At 32.3% G+C, this 16,768-nt stretch overlaps 2 protein-coding genes across 2 annotated transcripts in view; one reads left to right on the top strand and one right to left on the bottom strand.

Annotated features, from left to right (window-relative positions):
- Positions 1–5,346, bottom strand: part of LOAG_18230 (importin-beta domain-containing protein) — a gene marked incomplete at both ends in the record, with an annotated part of 9,030 nt that extends 3,684 nt beyond the window's left edge. Inside the window, 13 exons of the mRNA XM_020450893.1 lie at positions 560–795; positions 896–974; positions 1,085–1,188; positions 1,372–1,510; positions 1,830–2,033; positions 2,171–2,356; positions 2,732–2,872; positions 3,384–3,503; positions 3,585–3,696; positions 3,991–4,106; positions 4,267–4,373; positions 4,819–5,029; positions 5,260–5,346. Coding sequence (XP_020305373.1) covers positions 560–795; positions 896–974; positions 1,085–1,188; positions 1,372–1,510; positions 1,830–2,033; positions 2,171–2,356; positions 2,732–2,872; positions 3,384–3,503; positions 3,585–3,696; positions 3,991–4,106; positions 4,267–4,373; positions 4,819–5,029; positions 5,260–5,346 — 1,842 coding nt within the window. The remainder of the gene's footprint in view (positions 1–559; positions 796–895; positions 975–1,084; positions 1,189–1,371; positions 1,511–1,829; positions 2,034–2,170; positions 2,357–2,731; positions 2,873–3,383; positions 3,504–3,584; positions 3,697–3,990; positions 4,107–4,266; positions 4,374–4,818; positions 5,030–5,259) is intronic.
- A 1,914-nt stretch (positions 5,347–7,260) lies between these two features.
- Positions 7,261–15,456, top strand: LOAG_06718 (hypothetical protein; the record flags this gene model as incomplete). The annotated part of the gene is made up of 16 exons (XM_020447221.1): positions 7,261–7,299; positions 8,022–8,101; positions 8,543–8,623; positions 8,942–9,098; positions 9,575–9,792; positions 10,514–10,687; positions 10,951–11,039; positions 11,182–11,294; positions 11,949–12,019; positions 12,124–12,224; positions 12,377–12,468; positions 13,050–13,137; positions 13,274–13,386; positions 13,685–13,847; positions 14,792–14,936; positions 15,253–15,456. The coding sequence occupies exons 1-16, from the start codon at positions 7,266–7,268 to the stop codon at positions 15,454–15,456; spliced, it is 1,923 nt and encodes a 640-aa protein (XP_020302524.1). The 5' UTR covers positions 7,261–7,265.
- Positions 15,457–16,768: the final 1,312 nt, after the last annotated feature.

Here is a 16,768-nt window from a genome sequence, read left to right as displayed (position 1 = left end):
AATTGCCGGATCAGTTTGTGCCGATATGAGACAACCAACAGCTTCGTAAAACACGTGAACTTGTTGTGGAGATAAGTCACAAATTATTGAATTCAGTCCGCTCAAAATCTCATCAATAAATGGACCTGTTTCACCCGCTTGGGTCTGAAATTTCAATATGAGACGATTTTCTAACTGTGCGCAACATATCCCCAAATTAAGAAGCAACAATGATCGTTGTGAATATTTGCACCTAGAAAGGATTTCCTAATAGCATTTACACAAACAACATCATTAATTAATTTATGCTTTACCAACCTATGTGCGCATCCCAAAAAATTCAAAAAAAAAAAATTCCAACATGGAAGGGTGGAGTATTTCAGTGCCAGAACTATTATCATCATGAAAAAAATTCGTAAGAACAAAACAATTCATTTCAAACTAATTAGTACTTCCCATAACTTAATAAATCTACTAGGTAGAAATTTCTTGAAATCCCAATAAATCCATGCTTGACGAATTCCAGATTTAGTTTCAGTTTTCTATTTCAAAAAATCCACAAGATCAGAGGAAATCATACCAGCACAAAATGACGTTTGCATTTATGAGCTACTTTAATAAACGTATCGCAAGCCATATCCTGCACTCCCTCATGTGTTTCGTGCATAAATTCGAAAAGCTTGTTAATAACAGTCTTCAAGAATTTCCAATGTGCTCGAAGGAAACGTGGATACTGTCCGACGACATACATTATATTCGATGCGATCACCGATTTGTTATCCTTACCACGTTTCTGTTCACACAATCCGAGTAAATCTGCAGAAAAAATTTATTACTTTATGAATACTCTCTTTGAAAACTGGATATCTTAAATATTCATTAATCGAAATTTCTGCAGGGAAAGAGTTAAGAATACCTCTGATTACTCCAACTAGGAATCGCTTTTCATCCTCTTCCATCATCGCGCCACTGATTGAACCGATTGCCCAGCAAAGCTAAAATAAAATTCTTTATTTACATTAAAAAATCAACAATCGTGTGACTATTTAGCAAGTTGCACGGAGGGTTTAATCATTTTCCGGTAAATCTAAAAATAAATCATTACCGTATTCAGATTCTTCCACGACCATTCTTTGCCATTAACCTGATTCTGCAACTTCTCAGTCATTTTCATTTCTGTGTCCTTGTAGTCAAGGTGAGTCAGGTAAACTGCAATTAACATTGAAAAACTGAGCTGAAACTGCCAATCATGTATTCATTTCGAATATTTTTTCACCTCCCTATCTTAGAGATTAAAAAATTTTTTTAGAGAAAAAGTTTTTGAGGCACCATCTTTTCCACCCTAATCTATACTCTCTTCTAAGTTGAGAAACTTCATGGCAAGATACATACCCAACGTTTCCCTCATGGTTTTGTAGAGAGTAATTGAATCCGTATCTTTGATAAGTTCGCGCACCACTTCGCCTTGATCATTTTCAACAACAAGAACTTCTTCTGGTTTTGCCATCCTCGATATCATTACTAGTCGTAACTGCAAACGTTAAGTATAATCCTAGAGTCTGATTATATGCAACAATATATTAATTAATGCAAATACTTTTCAAAATGCTTAGTATTGATAATCGACTAAAAACTTTAAAAAGAACCGGCCTACAAGTCGAGGATTTTGTTCTAAGTATTACTTGACTACATAACTACCTATGTTATGGTATAACCGTGTAATTGACTACCTATGTTATGGTATAACCGTGTAATGTATTACTTTTCGTTTGGAATGTTCAATGACAACTATAGCCCTACCTGATAACATCGGAAAATTTAAGAAAAAATTCATTCGCTTAAAACGATACCTCGGATAAAACATTATTGTAAAGCAAACGTCGAGGAGGTTCTTGCTGTCCGACAAACATTGGAAACGCACTTATTATTGGACGATCAATTTGGAACGGGAATTCTCGATACAGTTCCGCACAAAGCCAGTTCCAGTAGTCTAGACATATTTTAAACACTTCGACATCATCAACCATACTTATCTTCAACAAATACTGCAACGCCTGAAACAATATTTTATTTTGATACAAAAAGAAAATGGTACAATTCCAACTCTTTTATTTGGAAAGGTTAAATAACAGAAGTCATATTTCCTTCCATTCACTCTTAAACAGTGCCAAATTGCTTAAACATAATTTACCATTTCGTGCGCACTTTTCAGATCTAATTCGTCAGTTTTGTCACCAAAGACTTCAACAAGCTGAGAATTTTCTTTCAAAAATGTTCCCAAGAATTGCGCCAAATTGGCTATAAACTTTTGGTCAGCATCAGTACCGCGTCGATAAGCGTCAGAGAGATCAACTCCTGGATCGATTGTATTCATAATCTATAATAATTCGACATTTTCAATGCCTTTACCATTTAACACCTCAAAACTAATGGCGTCTCCACAAGAAAAATAATTCTGCAGAAATTATAAATGCATCAAATCCCAGCTGTTTATTACGCAATAACAAATGCTCCCACCATTTTCTGACTAAAGCACAATAATATTATTGGAAGAAAAAAATAGTTGAACGAAAACAGGGAGAAAGGGAGTCAAATCCTTAGATATAAAATCAATAAATATTTCAGGTTTATCATGTGATCAAATAATAGGTAGTCCCATTCTTTCCTCCTCTTCATGGATGTTAATAGTTGAAAATAAAATTAGCAAAAGGGAAGTTTAATTTATTTGATTTGTTGGGAATAAAAAGTTCACCTGCATCATTGAGTTTCTGAACAGCGATTTGACTTGATTTGCATAAAGTTCATTTTGCTGTTCCATTTGTGCAACACTCAGCGATGCTATTTCAGTCAAACACTGCACCGTAATACAGCGAAACATTGCCACTCCGAGAAACTAAAAAAGTAAGAATATCCTTCATCACTGTAATTCTGTACATGTACATTAAAGGAATAACACTGGCACCATTGCAATGCTTCCATTACTGCAAAAAATAAAAATCAAACAAATACTTTTCAACCTGACAAGTCATAATAAAATGTAATAGAAGCTAGCAGACGGAGAGACGAAAGGTTATAAGTAGATTTGATTTCAGTGTTAATGAATTTCGTTTCGCTATCGATAATTATGGTAATAGCTATCTAAGAATAAGACAAGGAGAGTTGACTGCAATTTTATTTAGTAAAATTTTAATAAAACCTGTTTTACCGAACAGTGAGCATAATTCAAGTAAGTCTCTTCCAATGCCCAGAGATAAACCAATGCTAAGGAATTTACTGTAAACTTAATTTTGCCAGCTGATCTCGCAGGAAATCACATAATATATTGTCCCTATAGCAATATTACGGCCATGTAAGGTTTTCTTCGTTTTAATTCTTTAAAGTCCAAAAGATATGGAAATAAGTACCTTTTTAGTGAGCAAATCAATCAAGTTTGTCTCAAAAATATATCCAATAGGAATCCAACTCATAAAGCGATGTAAGGTATGTAATGTTGCATCCACTAACGGTGCATTATCGGATGATTCCTGTGAAAATATTCTTTTATAATGAATTTTTGAATATTTCTTTAAAATCAAGTTTTTATATTCAGCGGACAAGACCATTACCATGACTGTGTAACACAAATTGAAGACAGCCTGAAATTCGCTGCAAAATGTCTTCTTCAGATGATGAGCCTTTGCCTGAGTCATTTCACCATCAAAATCAAACACTTCTTCACTGAAATTAATGAAAACGGCTGCAGTAACCTCAAGTACATATTACTGTTAGCACTTCAGATTTAACACAGAACCATTCTAGATTTTGAAGGGATTAGAAAAGATGGCGCAAAATATGAACGCTATATCATTTAATTTTGCCGCAAAACACTCCATCCCAACTCTAGTATTTTTGAATGCAAGCATAAAAACTAATTTTCCACTTTCATTTGAACTGCTTCATTCCAGTTCTTGTATTAAAGAACTGGAATGAATGCATGAATATAAATGAATATATGAATATAAATTCTGTTACCTGAGTAGGCGCAAAATGATCATGTTATTCAAGCAGAGATTGTCGTTTACTTTGCTAGCACCAACGATATCGGCCATAAATGTCGGCCAGTGTTTTGGCCACTCTTGTTTAACAATCTGCAAATACATAAAAAATAATGTTAGACTAATGAAGTAATGTTAGAGTAATGATTACATAATAAAAAGAAAACCTGCATTAAAACAACTACATGAGGGACAAAAGATGTACTGTATACGCAAGTAAATAAGTAAGTAAATGAATAAATAATATCTTGACCTGGACGAGAACCAAATTCAGTTTCTGAAGATACGTTTTGATTTGCGGACTTGCAATTTCCTCACTACTGATCTTTATCACTAGTTCAACGATGAACGATTTTATACCTAAAATACAGCAGCATGATGGAATAGGATATTGTAAGCCAGGAATTCGTACAATATATATTTCACTTATTATAATATTTACGCATTTATTAATATACTGAAATGCCAGTTCATTTTAAATGCACATCCAAAATCTTATCCGGCACTATCTCAGCTCAATTTCATTCTGATTACATATACCGTCGTTTCGATACAAGTCCGACTCATGTAACTTTCCTATGGTTTCGCTTTGCATTATTGGAATTCATTTAAAATTAAACATTAAATTAACAATTCATTTAAGATTAAACACCAAAAGCGTCCCAATTACGGTTTTTATTCTCAACTACATGACTGCAGGAATCCCTATCACATAAGCATAAAATTCTCGTCAACTTTCTGAGTGATCGTTTCTTTATAAATGAATAATATTTCATGACATGCCACAACTCAATATATTCCACACCTTCACATTGCTCACGTGGTAATGATTTCCAACGAGTTTCAATCAATGATTCAAGTATTTGTAACGCGTAATATTTAGTTTCCATCAATTGACTGTACTCTAAAATACCATCAACACGTGTCCATGATGTGTCCTTTTGTTTCAGTTCCGTAAGAATTTTTGATGCAAGCTGCTGAGTTTCACCTGTTGACTGATTCATTATATTCACAACCTGAAAATGATCTTGCGATTTCCTTCCTAGGGAAATCCACGGAAAGCAATAGAGGGATGAGAAACCAACAATAATAGTGGAAATGCTAAGATTATGAATATAAAACTTAGCTTTATCATCAATTCAACGACGAACATGAGTTGATAATGTGGTAAATCAAGACTGCTGATGACAAAGCCAAATTGTGTAAAGTGGAGCTAGGAATTATACTTTAAGAGAGAAAAAAAAACCTGATCAAGAAGTGGTATTTCAATTTTCTCGGATGATAGCAATACTTCACCGGCTTTTTGTAAAGCCGCAACGGTCATCATTGTCATACTTTCATACACCGGAAAAGCTGGACGGTTCAATGCGTCAAGAAATTTACTTCCTATGCCTGGTTGTATGTTTTGTCCTTTCGATTACTTTTCACTTTTCAAATATACGTATTTCACACTTGTAACACGCGCACACTCACTCAGACACACTCGCACGCACACAGTACACACGACACACACTGGTGACGAAGCTGTTAGCGCGTACTGAAAATATAATTAACATTAGTGTGGAAAAAAAAGAGGAAATTGAATAACGACAAGCAGTACTTATACATACATCCGCACTTGAAACTAGGAATTAAAGGGTCAACGAACATACTTTCATACTATCAGCTACTATACTAACTAACACATTTTTGGTTACTTTGTTTTAGGACACGTATTTAACCATTCAAATACAAGAATCAATCATTGAAATCTTCATTATTTTCTCACATCGAACTTAATTATCTAATTACTCTTCTGTATATATTCGGTTTTACGATAAATAGGTTGCAATTGACAAATGATCTAATAGATTGGGAGATGACAGCCACCATTGTCTAAATAATTTAAACATTTCGTCCAGTGGTTGCTAAAGAAGTAGACCTATTAATAGCGCAGAAAAAACTCGGAAAAGATTCGGCCTTAACCACGCAAATCGATCCAGCTTCTATATGTAAGCCATCTAAAAATCAAAACTATCCGAAAAGTGTTTATAGCAGTACGACTCACAGATTATGCAAGGCCTCACGACATCTGTTCAATGATGGGAATATCAAAAACCAATAATACATGAAATTCGAAAGACTTCCTTTAATAATTCCATTTAAAAAAAAATAAATTTAAATTAAACTCCAAAAAAAAGCACGAAAAAAAAAACTCTGTAATAAGAAACCAAAGGTACAAAATTATTCGAATCAATTCAGCTAGTTCAATGCCATGTGTTCTCATAAAATTCTTATTAGTCTTTGCCTTTTTTCAACTAAAACATTCTTTTCCATTTTCTTTTTCTCTCTTTATCTAGCTATGCATAGAAGTGACACAAAGTAATTGGTCCCAAATAATTTTTTTTTTTTGCATAATTTTGGATGATGATGTTATTTGCTTCTCATTCCTCTTTCCCATTTCTTAATAATCCACAACTATTTAACAACCAAATTCAATCAGCCTCCTTCATAACAAACATCTGACTTCGTGCTAAACGAATTCAAAGAAGCATTATTTTCGCAAAAGATCACAGTATTCCGGAAAAGTTGCCTGATTATTTCTGAATTGATCGGCAACTCTAATATATTCATTACTGAATCATCAATATTATTTAATAGTGCTAAGTTAATTAAACGTGCTAATTAAACATTAATCAAACATGTGCAGTCAAATACTTCAGCATTGCGCATACTGTTTCACTTTTACATTTGCATCAGATATAAATTTACAACAAAATAAAAACCACAAAATTCAATTTACGTAACATTCTTCAAATATTTCGCAATACATAAATGACATTTTTTTTTTTTGTGACTAAAAAGAAATACCTAAAAAATACGAACAAGTAAAATAATGTACAATGCTAAGCATAATGTGACACAATCATTTGCAATAGCATAAATACGTCAAAATGTCACGTAAATTAGCATACGTATTTAACAAATTTAAGCGTCAGCCTTCACGTAACAAAAATTTCATCTAATCACACAGCCAAAAGACAAAGCTCAATTTCAAATATATTGTGCTCCAACTATCGACTGACTAATGGAATGAAAATTGGCCGGATCGCAACGAAAATTTATATCTCGCACAATTTGAAAATTTTTCCTTCGAGTTTTTTCTTTTTTTTGTGGTGTAATTTACTGATGAATTGTTGAGGTTTTTGTTTATAATTCTCACTCTTTTCCTAAATTTGAATTTTTTCAGTCATTATTTGATGCTTATTCGAAATGGAAACGTGGAAACAATGCCGAAAACAAATTAGTATTGTTTTTTTTTTATACCGCTCAATGCATGAATTCAAATTTCAATTTAATAACAATTTGGATTAGTGCCGAATTTTCATCCATTTTATTCCTAAAGAGAATAATTAGGCAATAATTTTGGCATTTACCATACAGATAAGGTTTAGTAGGATCTTTTTTTTCTGGTTAACTTGGTCATAATATTAATTTAACTGTTTGTTCAGTTTGGTTTTTTTTTGTTTTTTTTGAAGCCATGAATATATTGAGAGCATCAATATACTCATCACAATGTATTAAAATAACGTTAAAGAATTTCGACAATGCCAAATTCACTATGAAGTAGTGCTCAAATAGTTAAAGGAACTTCACCATGGTTAATGCGTTCATTTCTTCCCTTAGTTGGATTATTCGCAATCATTTACTATTAGCATCTTTATTTTTCTTTTTTACTTAAAGTGTTTGATTTTGTTTAACCAGTAATTAGCATTAATTTAAATCACTGATTTGTATAAATACCTGGAGCTTATCAATCGATCATTAAAAGTCGTGAGTGTGTTAGGAGTATCGATATAGTCATCATAAAGTATTGCTAAAATAACATTAAGGAATTTCGACATTGCCAAATTTGTTATGAGATGGTGCTTAAGTCGTTGAAGGTACTTAACTACTATGCATGTTCATGCGTATATTTCTTCCCTTAGTTGGATTATTCGCAATCATTTATTAATAGTATTTTTGCAGTATCGAAAATTTTGCCATTCACATCATTCAGTTTACCCAGTGAATATTGCTCATCACAACCGGATGCTTGCTTTACACCGGTATTTTTTTCATTTTTTGTTTACTTCTGTCTAATCAAACTTCAAGAAGAAATAGCTTAATTGACTCCACATATTTAAATTTGTAATTTTATCCCACATGTTTGGATACTTTTTGTATATTTATACATATTCGTCCAGAATTCTTTTATTTTTAAACCAATTTACCTATGTTTTTGCCTTTTTTGCCGCTTTCTTTGTGTTATTTGTTTTGATTGCTATTGGAGAGATCATTGGGACATCAATTTTATATATTTCTGTACATTTTATAATCGAGTATGTTTACAAATTTTGGATAAAACGACTGTGACTAAATGCAAAATATAATTCGATGAATTCAGACAATTCAATGTGCTTCGAATTTCAAAATTTCAAATCTAAAAATTCCGGATTTGTAGAATTGGGAAAATGATGCTGAATTTTAACAAATGTTCCAATTTTTAGATGGAACATATTGATCTTTCATCGCTTACGCTGCGGTCACAGGAACAACATTTGGTAAAGGATCTCTTTCTCGTTTACATGGTTAGTGTTTTATATTCGGAACAGACTGTGATTACTGAATTAGGAATTTTGCAGTTCAATAATTGATAATTCTACCAGTGACCAGCCACTGAATGGATTAAAACAAGTATTAACTGTACTGTAAAGCTCTTTCTTAATTCTACTACACGAATATGACCTATGCATCCTTGCGATTCTAACAAAGCACAATATACTGAATGGTTTTGATGAAAATCATTGTAAAAAATTGGTAAAACTATTGAAAATTGCAGTTCACTTGAAAATTGCAGTTCACTTTGATATTTTCTCGCAGATGTGATTAACAAATGGTTATAATAGGCTTATCAAGGAAACAGCATACGATTTATCAAAGAGGGTGATACCGTAACATGGACGGTGAATCCAAGTTCAGATACCTGTTTGCGTAGCGCGCTGTATACTGATGCATGTCTCCCTCTTGCTGCTACACTGATTCAACTTCGACATAATATCAAAAGTATGTTTTTCATTATTTGGCATTTCAAAACTTAGGATTCTTAAATAGATCTGTTGCAGTATATCTTCTGCTGATGTTATGACTAGAGGTTACATGTGATTCTATATGAAAAAGATTTGCATTTTATGCATGTTACTAAATCACTTCATCCAACATTTTCATTAATACCTTGATTAATGTCGGCTAGCATTAAGAGTTAATAAATTTGGAGTTGTGGTTTTATTTTATATTCCAGTGCGCTTTATTGACGTTATTTTTTTTCTTTTTGTGGCCGTAACGGTCTGCTTACCTATCTTTAGAGATAACAAGGATTTTTGGCACAGTAGCAATTACTGGAAAAGTGGGACTTCTATGAGTTGCTGACTAGCTTGTTGTAGTGATTCAGATCATTTGCCTTTAGCCAATGTCCACGTTACAGGATTTTACAAAATTTTCAAAAAATTTTTCATGGTATAAATTTTATGTGATATCTTCAGATATATGTTGTGAGTTATCGCGTGGTCGGGTAGCACTTGCTGTTGGATCTGCTGCTGAAGAATTCTTCAATTCGGAAATAATGCCTTTATTGGTTAAGCTGGAGCTCGAGAACCGAAACGATCAGAGATCACTGACTCTTGCAGAAGTTGCTACATACATGCGTCCATATATGCAAATAACGAAACAGCTGAATGACGTGCTTGCAACCATAATTAAGGTATTGTGGAAAGATGGATTTCATTCTTAATTAGAAATTAATGAATTTTAACCAGATTGAAAATTTAAATGTTTAGCTAATGCATTTCTATTCTTTGTACTGTTTTCTCGAAAACACTTGTGGTGAGTTACCATTAAAGTAGGGACTGTAATTCAGGTAGGTTGAACTTAGATCAAATAATATTAAGAGAACTGCGAATAAATCGAAAGAAAAGCATTTGAAATCATACAAAAATTTAAAATCTCTATGGTATGAAATGCAATAGGTAGAGTTAAAAGCGAAAAATTGAAACAACGAGAATTATATATACAAGGAACAGTATTAAAGGCATAAATCTTATTCGAAATAATAAGTTTAGGAAAATACTTTTTTGGCGGCTAGGTTGTTTTACGTCACTGTTTCCGTAGAGTATTTAAATTCTTAATATACTACTTCTCCAGTATTTATCTAAAAATAGGAAATTTATGTTAACTGTGTGTTTGCTTGCCATTTTTATTTGTGAGAGTTCGAACGTGAAATTATATTTGCATTGGGGAACACGCCTTGTAACTATTCGTTTTGGCATTATTTCTAGATAAATCTCGTATTTGTTGGATAAAAAAAAGCAGTGCTGTCGTTCTTCACTCGGATTTTACCTGAAGTGACAGTAATGCTACCGCATAATGTTGATAATAATCGATCTATTGGTAATTGATATCGATATAATTCCTTTTTATTGTAGGAAGATCTTGTGGGCGGCGAAGTGCTATCAATGCTATCAGAACAAATACGAAAATGTGTATCACCGACAACACGTGATGTGCTGCAAAAATTTGAAGTAGCTGGATTGGAACAATATTTCGAACTACTGTTTTGGTGGATACGCTATGGGAAAATTCAAGATTACTGTCATGACGTTTGTTTAATTGTTTAACAGATTTTGCAGACTAGAATTAAGAATTAAGATTGACCTCATTGAGTCTAATCTTTAGTGCCTTACAATTAAACATTCCTCTTTGATGTTCGGTTTGTTTCAAAAGTAAGAAATATTATACTAATCGTGTTTGAATTATGCAACGTGTTCGAATTACTTGGCGCTAAAAAATTTTTTTCTCTGCAAAATAATGCCCTTTTAATTTATACTTCCTTTCGCTCGTTTTTGTATTTCCCCTATTTCAGTTTATGATTTGGGATCTTAAGAGTTCGAAAATGTTTGCAAAATCGGACATCGTACCTGGAGATGACATCTTTAGTGATGGTTCAAACAAGTATGTAATTTCTGTAGTTACATAACTTAGAGTAACTGAATTCATTCCGAATTTCACTAGAGTATGCGGCATAGACATTCAGAAAATTAATTCACTTTAATTTAAAAAGCTAATAAAAAGTTGTTTGGTTTGCTGTTTTCAGTCTTGACGATCGATTTTGTGTTGTGAAAGCTTTATGTCCATCGCAACTACAACCTGCGTTTGAAGATATTATAAAATGTGGCACATATCTGAACATTGTTGATATGATCAAAGGTAAAATTTCGTAAAGAATATATATATTTTTTTTAAACCTCGAGGATAGGAGAAGTTAGGGCAAATTTCCTTCACACAGTTTCTCATTCAAGTATCGGTTAGCTTATGCTGATATATCATTTACGTAACCCACATCAGCATATTGTACTCTTGGGTCATCTTAACTTATTATTTTCCACCACCAGTATGAAAAAATTCGATTTAAATTTTGTATATTTCAATAAGCCTTATGAGTGGAGCATGTAGTTACAGTAAGAGAATAGAAAATAATGGTATGAGTTTAACAGTAATAGAATAGAAAATAGTGGAAGTTTTTTGAGTTTAACTAATGAGTGAATTTATCTGTGTGAAATTATGATGCATCTGCGGACATTCTGCTGGCCAAATTCGTTCGCAAATGAATCTTTTAGAAATTACTCACCAAACAAAAATATCTTTGTTCGTTTTCTGTATTTGTGGATAAAAGATTTTTCCTTTGATCGGAAAAACTTGGCGAGTGTTAGCAAGGGAGGATTTTTTCCACATCACTGCTTACCGATACTAACGCTGTCATATTTATCACTATTGTCGAATCTTAAAATTTTTTGACATATTTCACTCATATGCAAATTTATATCACATATAAATTGATGGTTTCAAATCGTCTTTCTGCAGGTGAAACTACAGCATTCGATGACGAACGGATTGGCGAAGAAGAAGAGCTGGAAGAATGGAAACGAAAAAGTGTTCGTTTTTCAGTGCTCGTATTTTTAATAATCATATTTCTGATTTTTCTGAATTGTCAATGCTTTGATCAACTATTATGAAGATGATGCTTGTTTCTTTTGAGGTTGATGACGTTGTACGTGAGGTAAAGAAAGCTCGGCTAAAAGCAAGTAAAGATTTAGTTCAGATTTTGCGTAAGCAGTTCGGTTTGGATGAGTACTTCGAGTAATTTTTTACTTGATTATTTCATGTTTCTCTTTTGTTTTGTTTGTTAATTTCTGTTTTAACACACACTTGTGACATTTGATTTTTTGTGTGGCTTTTGAATTTTTATCATTTCTTTCAAAGAGAATATGTTTTTTTAAATTGAGTTTCAGGTCATTTCATAACTTTCTTCTCATACAATGCTCAGACTGGCTAGTTTCATTCCATGAATTATCTCGCGATATGCTAATTAGTTCTGTTCGAGGTAATTTTGATGGGTACAATAGATTATTAGGATCGTTTGGGTCTTCAGTGTAATTCTCTGAGCATTATTACGATATAATTAAGCATATTCTTTTATTTCTAGTTTTTTAAATTACCTCAATTTTTAAGTATTTTGAAGTACTGAGATCAGACTTGCAAAACCATGAGTTTCGATTATTTGCAACGGTCTAAATTTCAAGTGAAGACTTTATTGTCGGTAATTTTAGTTGATAATGAGACGCTTGTTGCACTAAGATGCGGTACTTATTAATTTTGGGAAGATTCTTCGTATTCCAGAATTCGTGTGATTATATTGATGTCAAATAGCTCATTATTTTTTCATAGCTCGTGATAGCTCTTTAATGACACATTATTTTACCTAGCAAACAGAAAAAATGTATCAGGTGGTGTAGTATTCTGATTAATAAGTAGAATCTTCCCAAGATAAAATATGGAGACGCCTATAACTGCAGTTATAGAATTAACGAAGTATATATCTGTTTTATATAAAATCATAATAGTTGAAGGACGATATTGCATACGACCAAAATTGATTGTAATTGTTTACGTAACAAGTTTCAGATATATCAGTAAAGAAATTGCAAATATTATTCGAGGAAGCTGTAGACTGCTCGACCTTACATTTCGACAAACACCGGCACATATTTAGGTTAATTTTTAGTACTTTTCAGTATGGACTTATCAAATAGTTCGGTTATTTAATTTAATCTTTATGTTGGAAAATTTATTAACTTTTTCTCTGAAACCCACGTTTTTTTTTTATTTTGCTCTTTTACTGTTTTTAGACCTATTTTGGAGAAGTTTGATGTATTCACATCATTGCTGCTAATCAGTAGAGGAAATAAATGGAAAAGACTAATCAATGGAGAAAATGAGCAAATGAACAAATTACGGATGGGTGAGTAGTTGCATTTAAGATTGGTAACGTTGACATGCAGTTACTTTATGGGAGAATACATAAAATGAGATGAATTTCTGTATCTTATACGGGAATGACAATTACAGCTGAAATTACATATTAATAGTAATCAGTGAAAGCATTAGAAAAGCTTCTTTTTAATCAACACTTGATTTTGATTGGTTAATGGACTGCTAGGACTAACTAAATGATTAATACTGGACATTGATGCAAAATAAACACGTCGGATCTTTCAATTCGATCTTTTTTTGAATAACTGGTTCAACAACTTTTATAGATTTCGAAACAACCGAAAGTAAAAATGGGCAGGATGCATTGGCAATCCATATTAATGTCGATTCACCGTTATCGCTTGTTTTCCCACCACAGATACTGCTTCATTACAATCTCCTTTTTCGGATATTTTTTTACCTTTTCAATGCAACCACTCAAATTTTCAAGTTTGCAGTTACTATTACCATTGATATTTTATTTTCTTCTGTAATTAACATTGTTAATATTAATATTACGAATTTAATATTATTAATTTAAAGTTAACCTGTATGAAATATGCCGAAGCATTTATCAATTATCACATATTGCTAACTTTTTTATGCCATCTACATATTGCAGTTATATATTTATATTTTTAATGATGTTTTGATTACCCGTGTTCGCTAAGATATCACGGCTAGGCTTCGCGAACGAAGGTTTAGTTAGGGCTCTACCCATGCTTGCTACAAACGTTACAAATGTGGATGTTTCGAGTGAGTTTGTGCAAATTTTTTAGGTGAGGCACACCATGCTCGAAACTGGTCTCATCTTTTACTTCTAAGGTTCATCTGTCAGGGCTATCGAATTAGGACAGAACTGCGAAGTGCTCTGGACGTTTTCTTTTTTTTTCTGGACTGTCCTTATTTTAGATGGATGGCCTTACAGGGCTAAGTGAGCCGTAGATACACTTTGTCTGGATACATTGCTGCCCGTGGATACACTTTGTCTGACCCTTTAGCTGAAACATAGCTCGCAACCTTATAAAGGTGCGTAAGCTTCTTTGCGACAAGGAAATGGCTGGACAAAAGTAAGAGGGGACTTTATAGACTTTATGATATAGAGTTATAAATATAGTAATTGAAACATAACTTTTTTATTTTTTTGACATATGATAACAAAATGTCTATCTTTATACAGTTATCTCTGAAATTAATTGCTATAATTTCTCCTGCATAAAAGTGTATTTAGTATTTCTGAAAATAAGTGTTTTAGTGACTGTATGTCAATATTATTCCTATCTTACCTTTGCTTATGAGTTTGGGAATCGACGAACACAAGATATTTTGTCGTTAGTCTTATCCATATTATAAGCATTTTAAAGGGTTATCTCCTTATCATTTTTGTTTTGCAGCAAACAGATGCGTAGTGATTTATTAACGCTTAGTGATAGGCGTTTGCTAGAAGAAATGCTACATTTTCTGAATGCCTATAATTTACATTGCTTAATATATGTTGTACCTCGTTTATGGAGTATTTTTATTGACAAATTATCGAAAGTTAGTTTTTCATACACTTTTTAAATGTTCTAATTATTGCTTAATTTCCGTTATTTAAGTGAGTTGTGAGCAGATTTTTCTTATAACTCTTAGATAAATTTTTTGTTAAATGAACATAACGATTTGTTTTAAAGAGAAATGCCAAAAACTTTTCGTCCAAAAGGATTGCTGAGCATATCGCTGTTAGTATTATTTTACTAATATCGTTAAGTTTAACTGTAAGTTACTTTGTAGAAAGGGAAATTGTTAAACTAAATTGAGTTAGAATTAATGAAAATTACTAAAGATATAATAGTTTTAGCTGATTTTTTTTTAGTCTGCAAGCCTTGAAGAAATATTGTCATTCCAAAATTCGTTTCTTGCCGATACGATGGCTCAGTGTTTTTTACCGGATCCGATTTTCATGGATTTGCTTTCGAATTTGGTTGCCATTATCCATGGTTTTACGGCCGGAGAAATTGTACATTTCATTTTCGCAAGCAGTTACTTTATATCATTAGACAGATCGCATCTCGACTAGGGCATTTTTAATCATAACTCATTTTGTTTATAGTCTTGGAATATAAATTCCATTAAGAAATTTGATAAATAAGATGTAATGTACTAGTTGAGCTGAGGGCGCAGTTCAATCTTTTTATCGCAAACACCAAGGGAAATTTTTTTGTTTTTTGTTTTTGTCATATTTCCTGAGCTAAAAACACGATCGTAACATGAGAGGGGAAAATGAAAGCCATTTCCTACAAGAAAATCTGATCCCAGTAAACATTTATTAGACGGCAGTCTAATCTCAATAATTGTCTAAATACTCTGATAGGCAAAAGATTTAAGCAGTTGACTCATTTGAAGTGTTATTCATCTTCTTACTAAAATATCTCTGCTTCATCAATATTAAATTAGAATCATATCTATCACTTTAGTTAAATTTTGATAATATTTTATATAATTATTGTTATTTTCAGAAATATGATCAATCAGTTGAAAAATGGAATGATTACCTTGGAAAAATGTATTCTCTTCTTTCCAAGCCAAACAACAATAATGCATATGCTCAGTTGCATTCTAGGTAGGACTTTTTTTAATAAATTTTCTAGTTTGTTAGAGAATTTTAACTGATTCAGTCTCTCTCTAAAGCTGGTAATTTAAGATTGTTATGAAGAGTTTGTTACTATTTGCTAAAGCCAAAGCTAATTGTGAACTTCTCTTTTCCAACCCACTTCCAAATTGATATTTGATATTTTTTTTTTCATAATCTCGCATTTGATATTTTCAGAATCTTTTCACAAATCTATTGAACTGTTTAATGAAACGAGCTGAAAGAATACATATATTGCGGATAAAGGATTGCCTTGTTTCAATGAAATTTTTTTAACCACCTTTATTTTAATTTGATTCTTTTAGTTTCCTTTCTTTTAGTTTCATTCTTTTAGTTTTTTTTTTTTTTTTAATTGTTTTATTCGATTGCGTGATAGCAGTGGTTAAGGTAAAATATAACTGTGTACAAAATGTGACCTGAAATAACTGTGTTTGAAATCAATCGCTAAAAAATATGCAGAAAGTTTCGAAAGACTATCGTGTCGGTACAACAATTATGACAATTAATTACCTTTATCGCTTTATTTTATATTTATAGCGATATTTATGTAATCGTAATGATCATTCTGAAATTTTCATAGTGCCTTTTAAACTTACCTTTTTCAATGATTTATGAATTTCTTCCGGATTATAAAAAACTTTCTGTAACCTGCAACTTTTTTATTCAGAATATTTCATAACCTACCTGCTATGGATTTCTGTTACCGGCCGTCTTTTGTACCTTGTTGTTAGTACAGTTC

Source organism: Loa loa, assembly GCF_000183805.2.
Source record: "Loa loa unplaced genomic scaffold supercont3.233, whole genome shotgun sequence".
NCBI lineage: Eukaryota > Metazoa > Nematoda > Chromadorea > Rhabditida > Onchocercidae > Loa > Loa loa.
Note: the sequence above shows the minus strand (reverse complement) of the source record. Positions and strands in the feature narration are given on the sequence as shown.